General features: G+C 41.2%; 1 protein-coding gene across 1 annotated transcript in view; it reads left to right on the top strand.

Annotated features, from left to right (window-relative positions):
- The window catches only part of PXDNL (peroxidasin like), a 317299-nt gene that overhangs the window by 250309 nt on the left and 51226 nt on the right, over nucleotides 1-15764 (top strand). The window contains exon 18 of the mRNA XM_065398307.1: nucleotides 11441-12944. Coding sequence (XP_065254379.1) covers nucleotides 11441-12944 — 1504 coding nt within the window. The remainder of the gene's footprint in view (nucleotides 1-11440; nucleotides 12945-15764) is intronic.

The raw sequence follows: 15764 nt of genomic DNA on the forward strand, positions 1-15764 counted from the left end.
GGCATTGAGCACTGTTGTGCCTCGAATTATTTATGAAGAACGAGTGCTGGAAGGGTTGTGTACAAAATTCCTTTTCAGCTTTTACATGGCTAAGATGGTATGGTATGTGTTTTTCATATAGTCATAGTTACAGGGCTAACTGCCCTCTTTCCTGGTCTCTCTGAGAGCACGCAGTTCAGGTCTTGGGTATCTTGCCCTTATCCATCTTGGAGTGCAATTCTGTCTTTTAGACTGGAATCTGGGTACAACAGATCATCTGTGCCAACCATGATTACTGAATAGGCCCCAGTAGATATCTGCATTTCTTCCCTTCTGGAGCCTGTAACGAGCGATTTAGAGAATAACAGCCTTCTTAGGGTTATTAGAAAATGCAACAAAGCATTAGAGAGAGTGATTTCAAAGTCATAAACAGGCTACCCACACATTTAGTCTCATGTAATCCTTCACTACAAGCTAAGTTAGATGGGCTCCCCATTTGAGTTACAGAAAAAAAAGCCAAAACCAACGTAAGCCTTTTTGGAAATCCAGGCACTGTTGAGACTGAGCCAAGTGTCCGTTTATCCCTCAGACAATGTGTTCACTAGTCTATTGTCTACTCTCCTTTGACATTCCAACACACCGTCTTAGAAATCCATTCCATAAACCCCATTTTGGGGTACAGATCAACATTCACCACTGAGCACCCTCACATTCATCTCTCACATAATATTTTGTGAGTTTTCAGAATGTCTGTGACACAATTGGAAAGAGAGAGATTAGTGGTGGATATATAAACATGTCATTTCTAGAACACTGGTTCAAATGCACCTCAAGTTCGTAGAGACCGAACACCATTCGAATCTGTCAGTTCTTCTCATTGACCTGGTGCTTTCAGTCCAGTTCCCAGTGGACATATATCCACATCAAATAAACCACAGTTACAGCTGGCACTAGGTGGCTCTCTTGTTTGCAGCCTCAGAGAATGGCTTAATGTGCATGATGATATTGGCTAGCTAGAGTGTCATTCTTAGATTCTACTTTGGAACCCAGCCAATCTAACAGCCCAGATGTGGATGGTCAGGTCAAATATGTTAGTGAGGTGGTGAGAAGAAGTTTACATGGTCTATTCATCTGTTCTTTCATTTTAAGTACCTTGTAGCTCTATGCTTTTTGTATCCCTTTCAAATTGTTATATTTGTATGGTGCCACCCACTCTCAAGCTTCCAGCTCCCGTGCTGTAGCCTGGCATGGGTGGAGACTCATATCTCTCTCCTTTCTGCCCGGGGTATTTCCAGGCTTCACAGTTCCCTGCCTTCACTGTGTTGTTCCCAGCAGAGGCAAACTGCCCAAGCATTCCTGCTTGCTTTCTCTTCAGAGACGGACACGAGGAATTGTCAACAGTTATAAGTTACCACACAGTTCTTTCTGTACAAGCCTATTTTACTCTTCTGATAAAAGCACTACAGAGAATACATTTTAAAACAATAAAAGAACCTACATGCATGCTAATAAGCATACCGGATATCACACCAACCAAAGGAGTCTTTCCAAACATCACCCAAGGGGTTTCTTTTGTGGTGATAAATTCATTACAGCTTCAGCTCTGAATAAGCACCTTAAAATATGTTTAGTCCACACTTTATACAGTTATGGGGTCTTTGAGCTGGGGTTTTCAGAACCAGGTAATTAATAGACAATGTTTTTCCTCTTCAGGGCATAGCTTCAAAAGGATGGGTTTGAAGTGGGTTATTTGCATTCCCCTTACTCCCAGTTACTTCCTAGTATATCCTCCTCACAGATATTGTTCCAGAAAGCCCTTTGAAGTTCCTAATACCTTCCAAAGATTGCATTATTCAGTTTCCTACAGAAGTTACATACATACAGTGACACATACACAATTGCATTTGTAATACAATGGGCCCCAAAGGTATTAAACCTAATTCAATAAGATTTTACTTAATTCAGTAAAGTTAATTCAGGATATTGTCAGTTTTTCACAGGAGGAAATCTGAGTAGCCAATTTTGCATCAGGTTGGGCAAGAGAGTGTGTGCATTGGGGGTGGGATGGTTGGCCATTTCCTCTGCCTTAAAGATGGTACAGATCCCTGAAATATGGCATGAGGCAATGGTAATTGCCATTCCAAAGCCTGGGAAGCCCACAGATGAAGCGGCAAGCTCTAGGCCGATTTCTCTACTATGCATGACGTATAAACTTCTTGAACGCATCATCCTTAAAAGAATACATCCTTTTACTGAGCCAATTATCCCTGTCGAACAGGCAGGCTTCCGGCCAAAACGTAGTTGTTGCGACCAAGTTCTGGTACTCACAAGTCACATTGAGGCTGGCTGTCAGAAAAAACTAAAGACTGGCGCAGTATTTGTTGACCTGTCATCTGCGTATGACACTGTATGGATTAAGGGTCTGATGCTGAAACTTGCAAAAATGATGCCTTGCTACGAAACACTTCACCTTTGTGGTCCATGCTGAGTAACAGACACCTATGGGTGTACCTGGGTAATAAGACCAGCTCACTGTGTACCATAAACAGGCTACCACAATGCTCTGTACTGACACCAACACTTTTTAATATTTCCGTAAGTGGCATGCCTCCACCTAAATCATTAAAATTTGGGTATGCAGATGATCTTGCCATGACAATCCAAGCAGCAAACCTCCATGACATTGAGAAAGCATTAACTGAGGACCTCCAACTATGGAACAATACTTCTGGAAATGGAAGCTGAAAATAAACCCTGGAAAAACAATAGTAAGCGCATTTCATCTTGATAATAGGAATGCCAAAAACACACAAAGTAGCTTTCTGTGGTAAAAATGTGCAACATGATTACACTCCAACATACTTCAGAGTGGAACTCGACCGCATCCTTACCTTCCATGATCACCTTGAGAAGGTAACTGCAAAGATAAAAATGAGAGCCAACATAATTTAGAAACTAGCAGGTACAACCTGGGGTGCATTGGCCTCAGCGTTGCGAACATCTGCAATAACACTTGTATATTCGGTAGCTGAATATTGTTCACCCATATGAAGCAGCTGCAGCCACATGTGACTTGTTGACACCCAGCTGAATACAGTGATGCGGTGCGTCACTGGAACCCTTAAGTCGACACCAACGCCATAACTACATGTTCTTTTTAACTTCGCTCCCCCACTGATATGCCGAATTGCTGCAATGCTCCATGAAGCTCAGCGAATCCAGGAAAACAGATGTCTTCCTATCCACCAAGACCTCGACAGTGCCCCCCCCCTCCAATCTCTTCAGTCTTGTAAGTCTTTCTGGGAACATCTGCTTTGCCTCATGCAATCGGACTACGATCAGAGAAGGTTTGGAAAGCAGATTGGGCTAAACAAGACTTAAAAAATAAGCACCTTGTGCCGGATCCCCCACAGAAGGTTCAGTCTTCCACAGTCATCTTGGTCAACTCTGAACCGAATCCAAACCAACCGTAGTAGATGCAGACATCTAATGCACAAATGGAAAATCAAGGACTCCCCAGCATGTGAGTGTGGTTCCCCATGACAAATCATCAAACATATTACTACCTACCGCCCAATTTATGAATATGAAGGAGGCATCACTGCAATAAATTCTGCTACTTCTGATGTAGCCATTTGACTCGATGAAGTTCAGGTGAAATTGTAGTTGCTGCTCTACACCAGCCATATGGAAGAAGAAGAAGTGGAGGATTTAACTGAGTGACTTTGTTCCTGAGTTTCAGAGACAATGTGGAGGACCTCAAGGCTTCATCAGATGGTGCTGGGGCATAAATTGGAGGACTTTGATGGCACAGCAGTATCTCCTGAAGCGTAACTGTCCATGTCTGTATCCTCACTATTGCTTAACGCAAGAATACACATTTATAATTCTCTGGCTCTTCCTTAAATATAGTAATGAAAAGCACTGCAAGGTGGAACATTAACAAAAATCCCTCTATTGCAATTCTTTAATACTGAGTTAATATACAAACATACCATTATTAGAACGTAAGAGTCACTCCAATGGTTCATCTAGCCCAGTATCCTGTTTTCTGACAGTGGCTGGAGCCAGATGCTTCAGAGCAGGCACATGGCCTGTCAGGGTAATCTGCTGGCGGGCCGCAAGACAGTGTTTACATTGACCGTCCGTAGGCACGGCCACCCACAGTTGCCCACCACTGCTTCAGAGGGAATGAACAGAACAGGGCAATTATCAAGTGAGCCATCCTCTGTCATCCAGTCCCAGCTTCTGACAGTCAGTGGTTCAGGGACCCCCAGAATATGCGGTGGTGTCCCTGACCATCTTGGCTAATAGCCATTGATGGACCTATTCTCCTAATTCTATTTTGAATCCAGTTATACTTTGGTTCTTCACAACATCCCCTGGCAGTAAGTTCCACAGGTTGACTCTGTGTTGTATGAAGAAGCATTTCCTTATGTTTGTTTTAAACATGCTATCTATTATTACTATGTATCAGAGGGGTAGCCGTGTTAGTCTGAATCTGTAAAAAGCAACAGAGGGTCCTGTGGCACCTTTAAGACTAACAGAAGTATTGGGAGCATAAGCTTTCGTGGGTAAGAACCTCACTTCTTCAGATGCAAGACTTGCATCTGAAGAAGTGAGGTTCTTACCCACGAAAGCTTATGCTCCCAATACTTCTGTTAGTCTTAAAGGTGCCACAGGACCCTCTGTTGTTTATTATTACTATGTAATAACATGTGAAATTAATGTCAAAATTAAAGGCATGATTGTCTCTTTGGCCCCTCACTGGGTAGGGGTTTAGGGGGCTTCAAAATAAGGAAGGAACAGGAATTCCTAATTCTGTTAATTCTATGGATCCACGGGGGATGGAACACCTGAGATCGATGGAGGCTGGATCTATCTGATGTGGGCAGCTGGTCCTCTTTTCTGTTCCTCTGTTCTTCTTTTCTCATTGTAAAGATACTTCTTTAAGATCCCTGCTGTCATTGACTCTGTGTACATGATTTATATATATGAGATTATATGATATTGTTCTGGATGAGGGGTGAACCATACCTATGATCAGTCTGTGGGCACTTCTTGTCAGCGAAAGGCCTGAGCCAGAGTTATAGAATTCAAGGTCAGAAGGGGCCACCAGGTCATCTAGTCTGGCCTCCTGTACATCACAGGCCACCAACACCACCCAGCAACTGCAAACCCAAGAACCAAAATTAGACCAAGGTATCACAGCCCTTAGGAGACTAAACTATTGTATGCCACAGGCAGAGAATAGGAGGGACTGAGGTGCATCTATGCTTGAGACCCCTGCAGTGGCAGGGAGTTGGTTAAATGATCTAGACCCAGATGATCTTGGGAAGCAACCCTCACCTCATGCTGCAGAGGAAGGTGAAAAATCCCCAAGGTCACTGCCAATCTGACATGGGAGAAAATTCCTTCCCAACCCTACATATGGCTATCAAATACATGCTGAGCATCTGAGAAAGAACCAGCTAGCCAAGCACATGAGAGAGTGAATTCTCAGTACCACCTCAGAGTACCGGCTCGGCTCATCCAATGTTCTGTCTCCTGCTGTGGCCATCTTTGATGCACTTCTTTCAGATTTGAATCCCATGATTCACCACACTTTTTACTGGACCACCAGGTTATAGCACCCTCTGTTTACCAACAGTATTACCTCCATGGGGTCCAACTAGGTTTGACATCTGCTCTAGAATCTCCAGTGACAGAGAACAAAGCTTGTTCAAATCACTCAGAGTGATTTATTTGTTCATAGCAGCATCAGAATCAGAGAGAAAAGGGTAAAACATAAGACAAGCCTACATGCATATTGTCTTACATAAACATGGCTGTCCCTTGAAAGTTTAGGTAGGTCCTTACTTATTCCTAGTGCCTCAGCAACTGGGGACCATGTTACAATCAGATTTTCTGCAACTCCTCTGTCTCCCCTCTTCTCCAAGGCTCAGCTTTTTAACTGCTTCTCCAACCTCTTTGTTTGAAAGTTCCATCATAAAAAAATAACACCTTGGTTTCCAGCTGGAGGCTTTCCACCCTCCTTCCCTCCGAACTAGCCACACCCAATTCCACATCTGCAGAGGTAAGCTTCAAAGGAATTATTGTGTCAATGGACATGTGAATATGGCTGTTTGAACCCAGTAGCTTTTGGTATCTGCAGTTAAATCAGTTTGAGCTAGCTTTGAACTCTTGAGATACCTTTTAGCTAGCAACACAATAACCACCAAGCCCATAGACAGATATAAAATTAATACAGAACAATGTGGATAATTCCCACATTCTCCACAAATATACATTATGTCCATCTTTTTTAAAACATTAGGTTGGGTGACTGACATTACCTGTCATTGATATTTCTTGTACAAAGCCTGTGACATCAGATAGGATTTAGAGAAAGTGTTGGGTGGTATTTTAAACAAACTAACCACAAGAAACACTAAAGATTTGCTGTTATCAGTGATCACATTCTGTGCTTAATTTTTTTTGCTATTGTTGTGCTCTTACAAATAAAAGGTCATTTTCCTTCCATATTCACAGCCTTTGATGTCATTTTGTTTTCATATACCAAATGTTATAAGTGTTTGAAACTCCTTGTGCAATGCTTTAGTATAGGAGCCAGATGTTCAGCACCTGTTGTTGTTTTTTCAGTAAGAAGTTGTTCCAGCTATTTTGTTCTCAGAACTAATAACAAGTATATTTACTATAAAACCAATCTTTGCCTTGAGTTTATTTTCAAGTTACTTTTTAATCTTTAATATAAAAGATCCAGAGGAGTAACAACTTTGCATGTGCAGATGGAATCTGAACTTCTAGTTCAGGGATTGTGTGTTTTTTTCCCCATACTGGGTAGTTAATATTAGAACATAATAAACAAATTATTATTTTATCATTTTATTCCAGGTAATTTGCTCCAAAGCACTCTTCCTCTCATTTACCTTAGAGTTTATTCTTTACTGCTATTATGTTTTAATTTATAATTTAAATGCAATTCATCTACACCATTCATATTCACATACAGTAGGGATGCATCCTTGTAATCACTATTGTATTTTGAAAGAATTGGTCCCACTAGATTGGTTATATGTTCTCACTCCATTATATCATAACTTGGAGTTAATCAGAGGCAAAGAAAGTTTGAGGTGTATCCCTTTCCAACCCAGCATGTGAGGCATTACCAGTTTCCCTACCTCTCACATGGCTAGTCCGGGACAGGGATATAAATGGAAAAGGGAAGCTGTTGCAGAGGTGGCTAACTCATAGACACTAAAGTCAAAACGGGCAATCATGATTATCTAGTCTGATCTCCGATAAGTTGCAGGGCACAGAACCTCACCCACTTACTCCTGCAATAGTGCTATAACCTCTGGCCGAGTTACTGAAGTCCTTGTTGGGATTCCCTCCGAGACCGCTTTCCACTCCGTTTCCCAAGAACTCAGTTCGACTCCAGCCTTTGTCACGCAGGTATCTTTATTTGCCATACAGCAGTGCTACACTGAGTTGATCAGACTCCAACACAGGGGGAATAGATGCAGGGTACATCACAGCTCCAAAGTTACGCAAAAACCCTCTCCTCTAATGGTTAGAAACTTTCATCTAATTTCAAGCCTCAACTTGTTGATGGACAGTTTATATCCATTTGTTGTTGTGCCAACATTGGCCTTTAACTTAAATAACTCCTCTCCCTCCCTTGTGCTTATCCCTCTGATGTATTTATAGAAAGCAATCATATCTCCCCTCAGCCTTCTTCTTGTTAGGCTAAACATGCCAAGTTCCTTAAGTCTCCTCTCGTATGGTAGGTTTTACATTCCTCTAATCATCCTAGTAGTCCTTCTCTGCATCTGTTCCAGTTTGAATTCATCTTTCTTAACATGGGAAACCAGAATTGCACCCAGTATTCCACATGAGGTCTCATCAGTGCCCTGTATAATGGTAATAATACTTCCCTGTCTCTTCTGGAAATACCTCACTTGATGCATCCTAGGATTTCATTAGCCTTTTTCACAGCCATATCACATTAGCAGGTCATAGTCATCCTGTCATCAACCAATACACCCAGGTCTTTCTCCTACTCTGTTGCTTCCAGCTCCTACTCTGTTGCTTCCCCAACTTATAGCAGAATATAACTGTGACATACCTATGGTACAGTCCAGACTAATGAGTAGACATATCACCCCTACCCTCTAAGCTGCGGTTCCCTTTACATTGCTTTGCAGCTGTAGCCTCCAGCTTGGACTTCTCACAAACAGCCTCTAACTATGTCTATGTGTGTGTTGCAGCCAGCCAGCCGCACCTTGGCTCTTACCAGCCTTAGTTATAATGCAAGGTGACCCCAACATACTCTCTTAGATTTCCCCCCAGAAATATATGTCCTGTACTGCGCAGCCCTCTCCAGGACAATAGAAGTATTATTAAATTCAGTCCATTATTACTTTAAGAATACTATGCCATCTTACTAGTTCTTCAGACATTTCAATTTAAACACACCGGATTAGATAAAACAATAAAACAAAATTATTAACTACGGAGGATAGATTTTAAGTGAATACAAGTAATGAGGCATAAAAGTCAGAAATGGTTACAAGAAAAATAAAGATAAAACACAACTAATGTCTAATTTACCAAACTATGTTAAAGTCAAAGCAAAGTTTTTCTCTCCACATGCTTTCAACAGTCTTACTGGCTAAGCTTCTTACGCCAGGACCCCTTCTTCTGTTTAATGGCTGCTTCCTTTGTCCCATTTTGTTCAGTGAATCGGGGGACAGAAAGGGAGGAAGAGAGGGGGTGCCTTGGGGTATCTTGTTATAGTTTGTTGCCCGTTTTGAGAAGCATTTCCAGCTGGGAGAAAGGCAACAGGCAGTCTGTGTGGAAGGCAACTGCATGCTGTTTCTTTGCTAAGAGGTAGATATTTTTGCCCTTGTCCCCTTTCCTGCCAAAGAATGGCCACTTAGTAAGTAATGGCCTATCAGCCTTGTTTACACCTGGCTGAGGCATCAGCTTGCTCTTTGTCTCTGAGGAACTGGTTTGGCCCACTCCCTTCTCCAGAAAACATACTTTTAGTCATGATCTCAGCTTATGTTTATAGCTTCACATATAACACTGCTACATGTATTTTGCCATGATATTATTGGTCAGCAAATTGAGTTTTTAAATATCTCACAAGGCATACTTTGTATAAAGATTATTGCAATAGTGTTCAGGGTGTGGACACGGGATACATTCTGTCACAACTACCTAAGTACATGACCTTGCGGTTTGCACTATTACATTTCATCCCATTTCTATTACTCCAGTTTTTAAGGTCATCCAAATCTTGTTTGATATTCTGGTCTTCCTTTGTATTGGCAATGTCTCCCAACTCTCTGTCATCCCAAATTTTATTAGCATACTCCCATTTTTGGGCCAAGATCATTAATTAAAATGTTAAATAAGATTGGTCACAAGACCAATCCACTAGGAACCTCCCTCCATACTGACAGTACACCTTTCAGTATGACCTGCTGTAGTCTCCCCTTTACCCAATTTCTTAGTAACGTACATTTTGTAATGGAGTTTATTACAAGAGAAATGTATTGTGGGCAGGATGTGGCACTGACGTACATTGAGCTACAATGGAAATGTGTAGAAGAGCTTTAGAGGACTGTTTTCAGTAGTGAAAAAATTATAAATAACTGAAAGAATATTCTGATTTATGCAGGGTATTTTTGTGTGGTTTATGGAACTGTAGAAATTAGAGATGGAGAGGATATAAAAACTTCTACCAGTAGTCTATCCCATGCCAATCTCAGATTCATTCCTATAGTATACTTTCCAGTGTTTTATTCAGTTCAATTTTAAATTACTGAAATGATGGATCATTCACCATCTTCAGTGACAAAGAATCCTGTGGCACCTTATAGACTAACAGACGTATTGGAGCATAAGCTTTCGTGGGTGAATACCCACTGCATCCGACGAAGTGGGTATTCACCCACGAAAGCTTATGCTCCAATACGTCTGTTAGTCTGTAAGGTGCCACAGGACTCTTTGTTGCTTTTTACAGATCCAGACTAACACAGCTACCCCTCTGACACTTGACATCTTCAGTGGGAGTGTCTTCTGTAGGCTAATATATTTTTCTGTTTAAAAACAGTTTTCTAATGTTCACCCTGTGTGTTCCTTTGCCCAATTTCCTCCTATCAGTTTATTCTCATCCCCTGGTGCATTCTTTCTCTTTGATGGTTCTATCTGCCAAATACTCGTAGACAGTTCTAATATCCCCGTTAGCCTTTGTTTGGCCAAGCTATTAAATTTCTTTTTATCTTTCTTCATAAATCAATCCCTTCAGCCCTTTAAATATTGTCAGTTCTTCTCTGAATTTTCTCCAGTTTATCTAAAACTTTCTGTCATTCAGGTTCAAGAATTGAATGCAGTATTCTCGGTCTGGTTTCATCAGCTATTATTACCTCCCTAGTCCATGACAATGTCTCTGCTTTAAAAACAGAAACAAAATCATATTTTTGCTCTCATGTTGCATTGCTAGCTCAAATTTAATTTGCACTATCACTCTCAGTCCTCTTTCAGCATTACTGCCTTCCAAATATCTGCCTCCCATTGATAAGGCTTCTCTCCCTCCTCCCTCATCTTCCAGCTACATTAGCTTGCATTTTCCATCTTAAATATCAGTTGGTTGTTACCTGCCCACATTTCAAACCTATTTTATAGAGTTTTAGCATTTCTGTATATTATTTTTTAGCCCTCTCTGGTATTCACATCACGCCCCACTTTAGCTGTTGTTGCTATCGCTTCAGTGTTTCCTCCACAGCCCAATCCTGACCACTGTTTAAGTTAGTGGGAGATTTGCCATTAACTTCTCCAGGAGCAGGAGCAGACCCACAGTCTATCAGAAATTCAGTAAGGCCTATATCATGACAAACACTTTAAGATAAAGAGACTTTTATCTAGGTATAAACACCATTAATTACTATTGAACTTAAAAATAACAGGAGTACTTGTGGCACCTTAGAGACTAACAAATTTATTAGAGCATAAGCTTTCGTGGGCTACAACCCACTTCTTCGGATGCATGTTGTAGCCCACGAAAGCTTATGCTCTAATAAATTTGTTTCCGAAGAAGTGGGTTGTAGCCCACGAAAGCTTATGCTCTAATAAATTTGTTCCGAAGAAGTGGGTTGTAGCCCACGAAAGCTTATGCTCTAATAAATTTGTTCCGAAGAAGTGGGTTGTAGCCCACGAAAGCTTATGCTCTAATAAATTTGTTTCCGAAGAAGTGGGTTGTAGCCCACGAAAGCTTATGCTCTAATAAATTTGTTAGTCTCTAAGGTGCCACAAGTACTCCTGTTATTTTTGCGGATACAGACTAACACGGCTGCTACTCTGAAACCTGTTATTGAACTTAAGAATCTTGCATGGATTCTTACACTTCTCTTTTATATGAGATCAATTAATTTCTTCAAATGTTGTGTTTCAGAGTTTCGCTACAATGACCTGGTTTCCCCACACTACCTCAGTCTGATTGCCAATCTCTCTGGATGTACAGCTCACAGGCGTTTCCCAAACTGCTCTGACATCTGTTTCCATCAAAAGTACAGAAGCTACGATGGAACATGCAACAACCTACAGCACCCAATGTGGGGTGCCTCTTTGATTGCTTTCGAACGGATCCTTAAACCTGTGTACGAAAATGGCTTTAACTTACCCAGGAGTGTCAGTCATGACTCTTTGTATAATGGCTATCCTCTTCCACTACCGAGGCTTATTTCAACAGAAATGATTGGTACAGAGACCATAACTCCTGATGATAGGTACACGCATATGCTCATGCAGTGGGGCCAGTTTTTAGACCATGACTTGGATCAGACAGTGCCTGCACTGAGTATGTCTCGTTTTTCTGATGGACAGTCTTGTAGCTCAGTGTGTACTAATGATCCACCTTGCTTCCCCATCATCATTCCTCAGAATGATCCCCGAGTGACAAATTCTAAATGCATGTTGTTTGTTCGCTCAAGCCCAGTTTGTGGAAGTGGGATGACCTCTTTAATAATGAATTCAGTCTATGCAAGGGAGCAGATAAACCATCTAACATCATATATCGATGCTTCTAACATTTATGGAAGCTCTGACAGGGAGTCAGAAGAGTTAAGGGATAATACAAATCAACATGGTCTCCTCAAGGAAGGCCTGCTTGTCCCATCTTCTGGAAAGCACTTATTACCATTTGCCACAGGTCCCCCGACTGAATGCACAAGAGATGAAAATGAAAGCTCTATACCTTGCTTCCTTGCAGGAGATCACCGAGCCAATGAGCAGCTGGGCCTCACAGCCATGCACACATTGTGGTTCCGTGAACATAACCGCATAGCAAGGGCACTGTTGAAAATGAACCCACACTGGGATGGAGATACTATTTACAATGAAGTCAGAAAGATTGTTGGTGCGCAGATGCAACATATTACCTATAGCCACTGGCTACCCAAGATCCTTGGTGACCATGGCATGAAGATGCTGGGTGACTACAACGGTTATAACCCCAATGTGAATGCCGGGATTATTAATGCCTTTGCAACTGCAGCTTTTAGGTTTGGCCACACATTGATCAATCCGATTCTTTATCGCTTGAATGAGACCTTTGGAGAAATCCCACAAGGCCACCTTCCACTCCACAAAGCTTTCTTTTCACCATTCCGGATAATCCAGGAAGGTGGCATTGATTCACTCCTGCGTGGCCTTTTTGGCGTTGCTGGTAAAATGCGAGTATCTTCTCAGCTTTTGAACCTGGAGCTGACCGAGAGGCTTTTCTCCATGGCACACTCAGTGGCTCTGGATCTGGCTGCTACGAATATCCAGAGGGGGCGTGACCATGGGATTCCTCCATACGTTGACTATAGGGTTTTCTGTAATTTAACCTCAGTTGAGAAGTTTGAGGATCTTCACAATGAGATTAAAGAGCCAAACATTAGAGAAAAGCTGAAAAAGTGAGTATTAGTGAAAATACACTTTTTGTGTGTGATACATGGCAGTTAATACTATATCTTAATGTCTCATCAGAGGCCATGGCAAGTCTGTTTTTAAATGGTTTTAAAATTGCTTAACTGCAAACTCCCTCTTAAAATCTTAGTTACACGCCTCTCTCCCTCTCCATGCAATTTCCTTTCTTGTTTTTTCAGACAAGATTGATGAGATCTCTCTCCTTCCAGATCTCTATCTCTCTTCCTCTATCTTCCCTCAGCCTTTCTCAGCCCTTTTCCTTCTTCCCAATAACTGGCACTGACATTTTTTGCCTGCTCTCCTCAAGTGCTCCACCTACGTTTTTGACCCCATTCATCTCCCATCTGAACTCTCTTACCCCCACTTTTAACCTCTCATCTACTCTTCTAATTAACTTGTCATTCTCCTCTGGCTTCTTTCCTTCAACATACAAGCATCATAAGGTTTCCCCATCCTCAGTCCTATTTATCTCTCCAGCTATTCTCCTCCTTCCTTCCTTCCTGCCATCTCCAAACACACTGGATGAGCCATTTATAGCTCTTTACTTGAGTTCCTTTCCATCATCTCCATCCTGGATCTCCTGCCCCCAGTCTGGCTTCCACCCTTTCCACTCCTCCAAAACTGCTTGCACAAGATTTCTAACAAGCTTTTCTTAACCAAATCTATAGACCTCTACTCCATCCTCATCCTCCTTAATTTTTTAGTTGTGTTTGACAGTGTTGATCATATCCTCTTTCTCAGCATCTTATCCTTTCTTTTTTTTATACAGTCTTCTACTGGTTCTCCTTCTTCTCTAATCACCCTTTCAGTGTCTTTTAGGTGGCTTCTCCTCTATTCTCCCTTTTAGTGTAGAGTCCAGCAGAGCTCTGTTTTTGGCTCCTTCTTCTTCTGATTTGTATGCCTTTTCTTTGGGTGATCTCGTGTGCTCACATACTCCTAGCTACTGTCTGTACATTGAAGAAGACCAGAGCTACCTCTCTACTCTTTATCTGACACTCCTCACCTAGTCCTGCATCTCACATGATTTATCTCACATCTACTTCTGATGTATTGCCATCAACTTAAATTTAATATGGACAAAGCAAAACTCCTTATCTGTCCTCTGAAATGTTCTCTGCTTCCCCCACCTACTGTCAAACACGCCATTCTTTCATTTCTTTCTTGATGCCTGGCTTATCTGCTTCTCCCACAACTGTTTCTGGGCTGACTCCATGCTGAACTCTTTACATGAGGAATCCCCTTCCTAAGCTAGTTCACAAAGACACTGATCTGATCACTGTAATTACTCCTCAGGACCCACAGCTGTTGTGAGGCCTAGTCAACAAATGAGTCAGCAGAGATATTAATTTGTGATGATCTGGTAATGGAACAAATTTCCACCAAATAGTACATTAGTCCTCAATGAGTTCCAATATTATCTCACTGATGAGTTGCCCCCGTCTTTCCTCCTGCAGTCTCCTCCTTACTGTCTTGTTTCCCCCCAACCCAGTGATGTTATGTCTAATACTAGCTTGAAAGTGCTTTTGTTTAGTCAAGCAAACAGAAAGGATGTTGGTTGTGTGGTATAAATAATAATAATTTAAATGGCAAATGCTAGATTGACCTTACTAAAGATCTGTTGCAGAATGAGTACAGCAGAAAGCATTTCCCCGTGTTAATGTGGTTCTAGTCTCTCTATCGTGCCTCAACCTTAACTTGGAGGGACCATAATTAAAAGTGAAATGATAGGTCATTTTTCATGCCTATTTGCTTCTCTGTTGGACTCCCAATGATACTGATAATTAGTGCCCTCCTGACTAACACTATTGGTTTTTCTGATGGAAACACCTGTGCATTTGGAAGTGGACTGTGATGATGAACTCATTCCATGTAGGCTAACAAACAGTAGTCAGATGGTAATGATTTTCTGTCATCCCTGACCTAAGCTGGATTCAAACTGTTGACCTAAGGTGCCTGGCGCTCTATCCTTTTGCTTATGTTTATGGAGAAATACAGGGATTTGATTTTTTTTTTTTTTATGAAGGCTCTGAGCATTTCCAAGAAAATGTATGTAACCCTTCTTACTAGAATAAAGTCTCACTAGCTGTACATGGCTTGCAGAGGTGTTTAACATATATAACACATTATAGAGATAATGCAGTATGGCAGATTTTTTAAACTTATGTTTTCTTTCACCAGCCTCTAAATATGATGAAATAAGGAAGTAATAATTGTTTATAATGATCTCTCGAGAGCTTGACAAAATAAATAGCAACTCAACCTTCCCTTTGTGTTGTAAAAAGCATGGGGGAGGTCAATGGCATGGCTAGTTAGCTTCTCGTTCTCTAAGGGAATGTCTGCACTGAAGCTGAGGTGTAATTTCCAGCTTGGACAGACATACCCATGCTAGTTCTGATTGAGCTAGTGGACTAAAAATAGCAGCGTAGCTAACAGCCCTGAATTTAATTCCATCTGAAACACTAGTACTAGTAAAAACAACGAGGAGTCTTTGTGGCACCTTAGAGACTAACAAATTTATTTGGGCATAAGCTTTCATGGGATATAACCCACTTCATCAGATGCATGGAGTGGAAAATACAGTAATGCTATGTGAATCAATACTGTGCACTGATTCCCTACTGTGCAAATAAAATGTACTCAAAAGTATTCATATTGAATGTGTAAGTAATTTGTTTACTGCAATTGGAATCTAAAATTGTATAATCCTACACAAAAAATATACAGCACTACTGCTTTTTATGTAGCACTGTACGCATCATTGGTTTCAAAGTACAGAAAAGTATATAAAACAAAAACAATTATCATTA

The sequence above is a fragment of the Emys orbicularis genome, chromosome 2 (assembly GCF_028017835.1).
Source record: "Emys orbicularis isolate rEmyOrb1 chromosome 2, rEmyOrb1.hap1, whole genome shotgun sequence".
In the NCBI taxonomy this organism is placed as follows: domain Eukaryota; kingdom Metazoa; phylum Chordata; order Testudines; family Emydidae; genus Emys; species Emys orbicularis.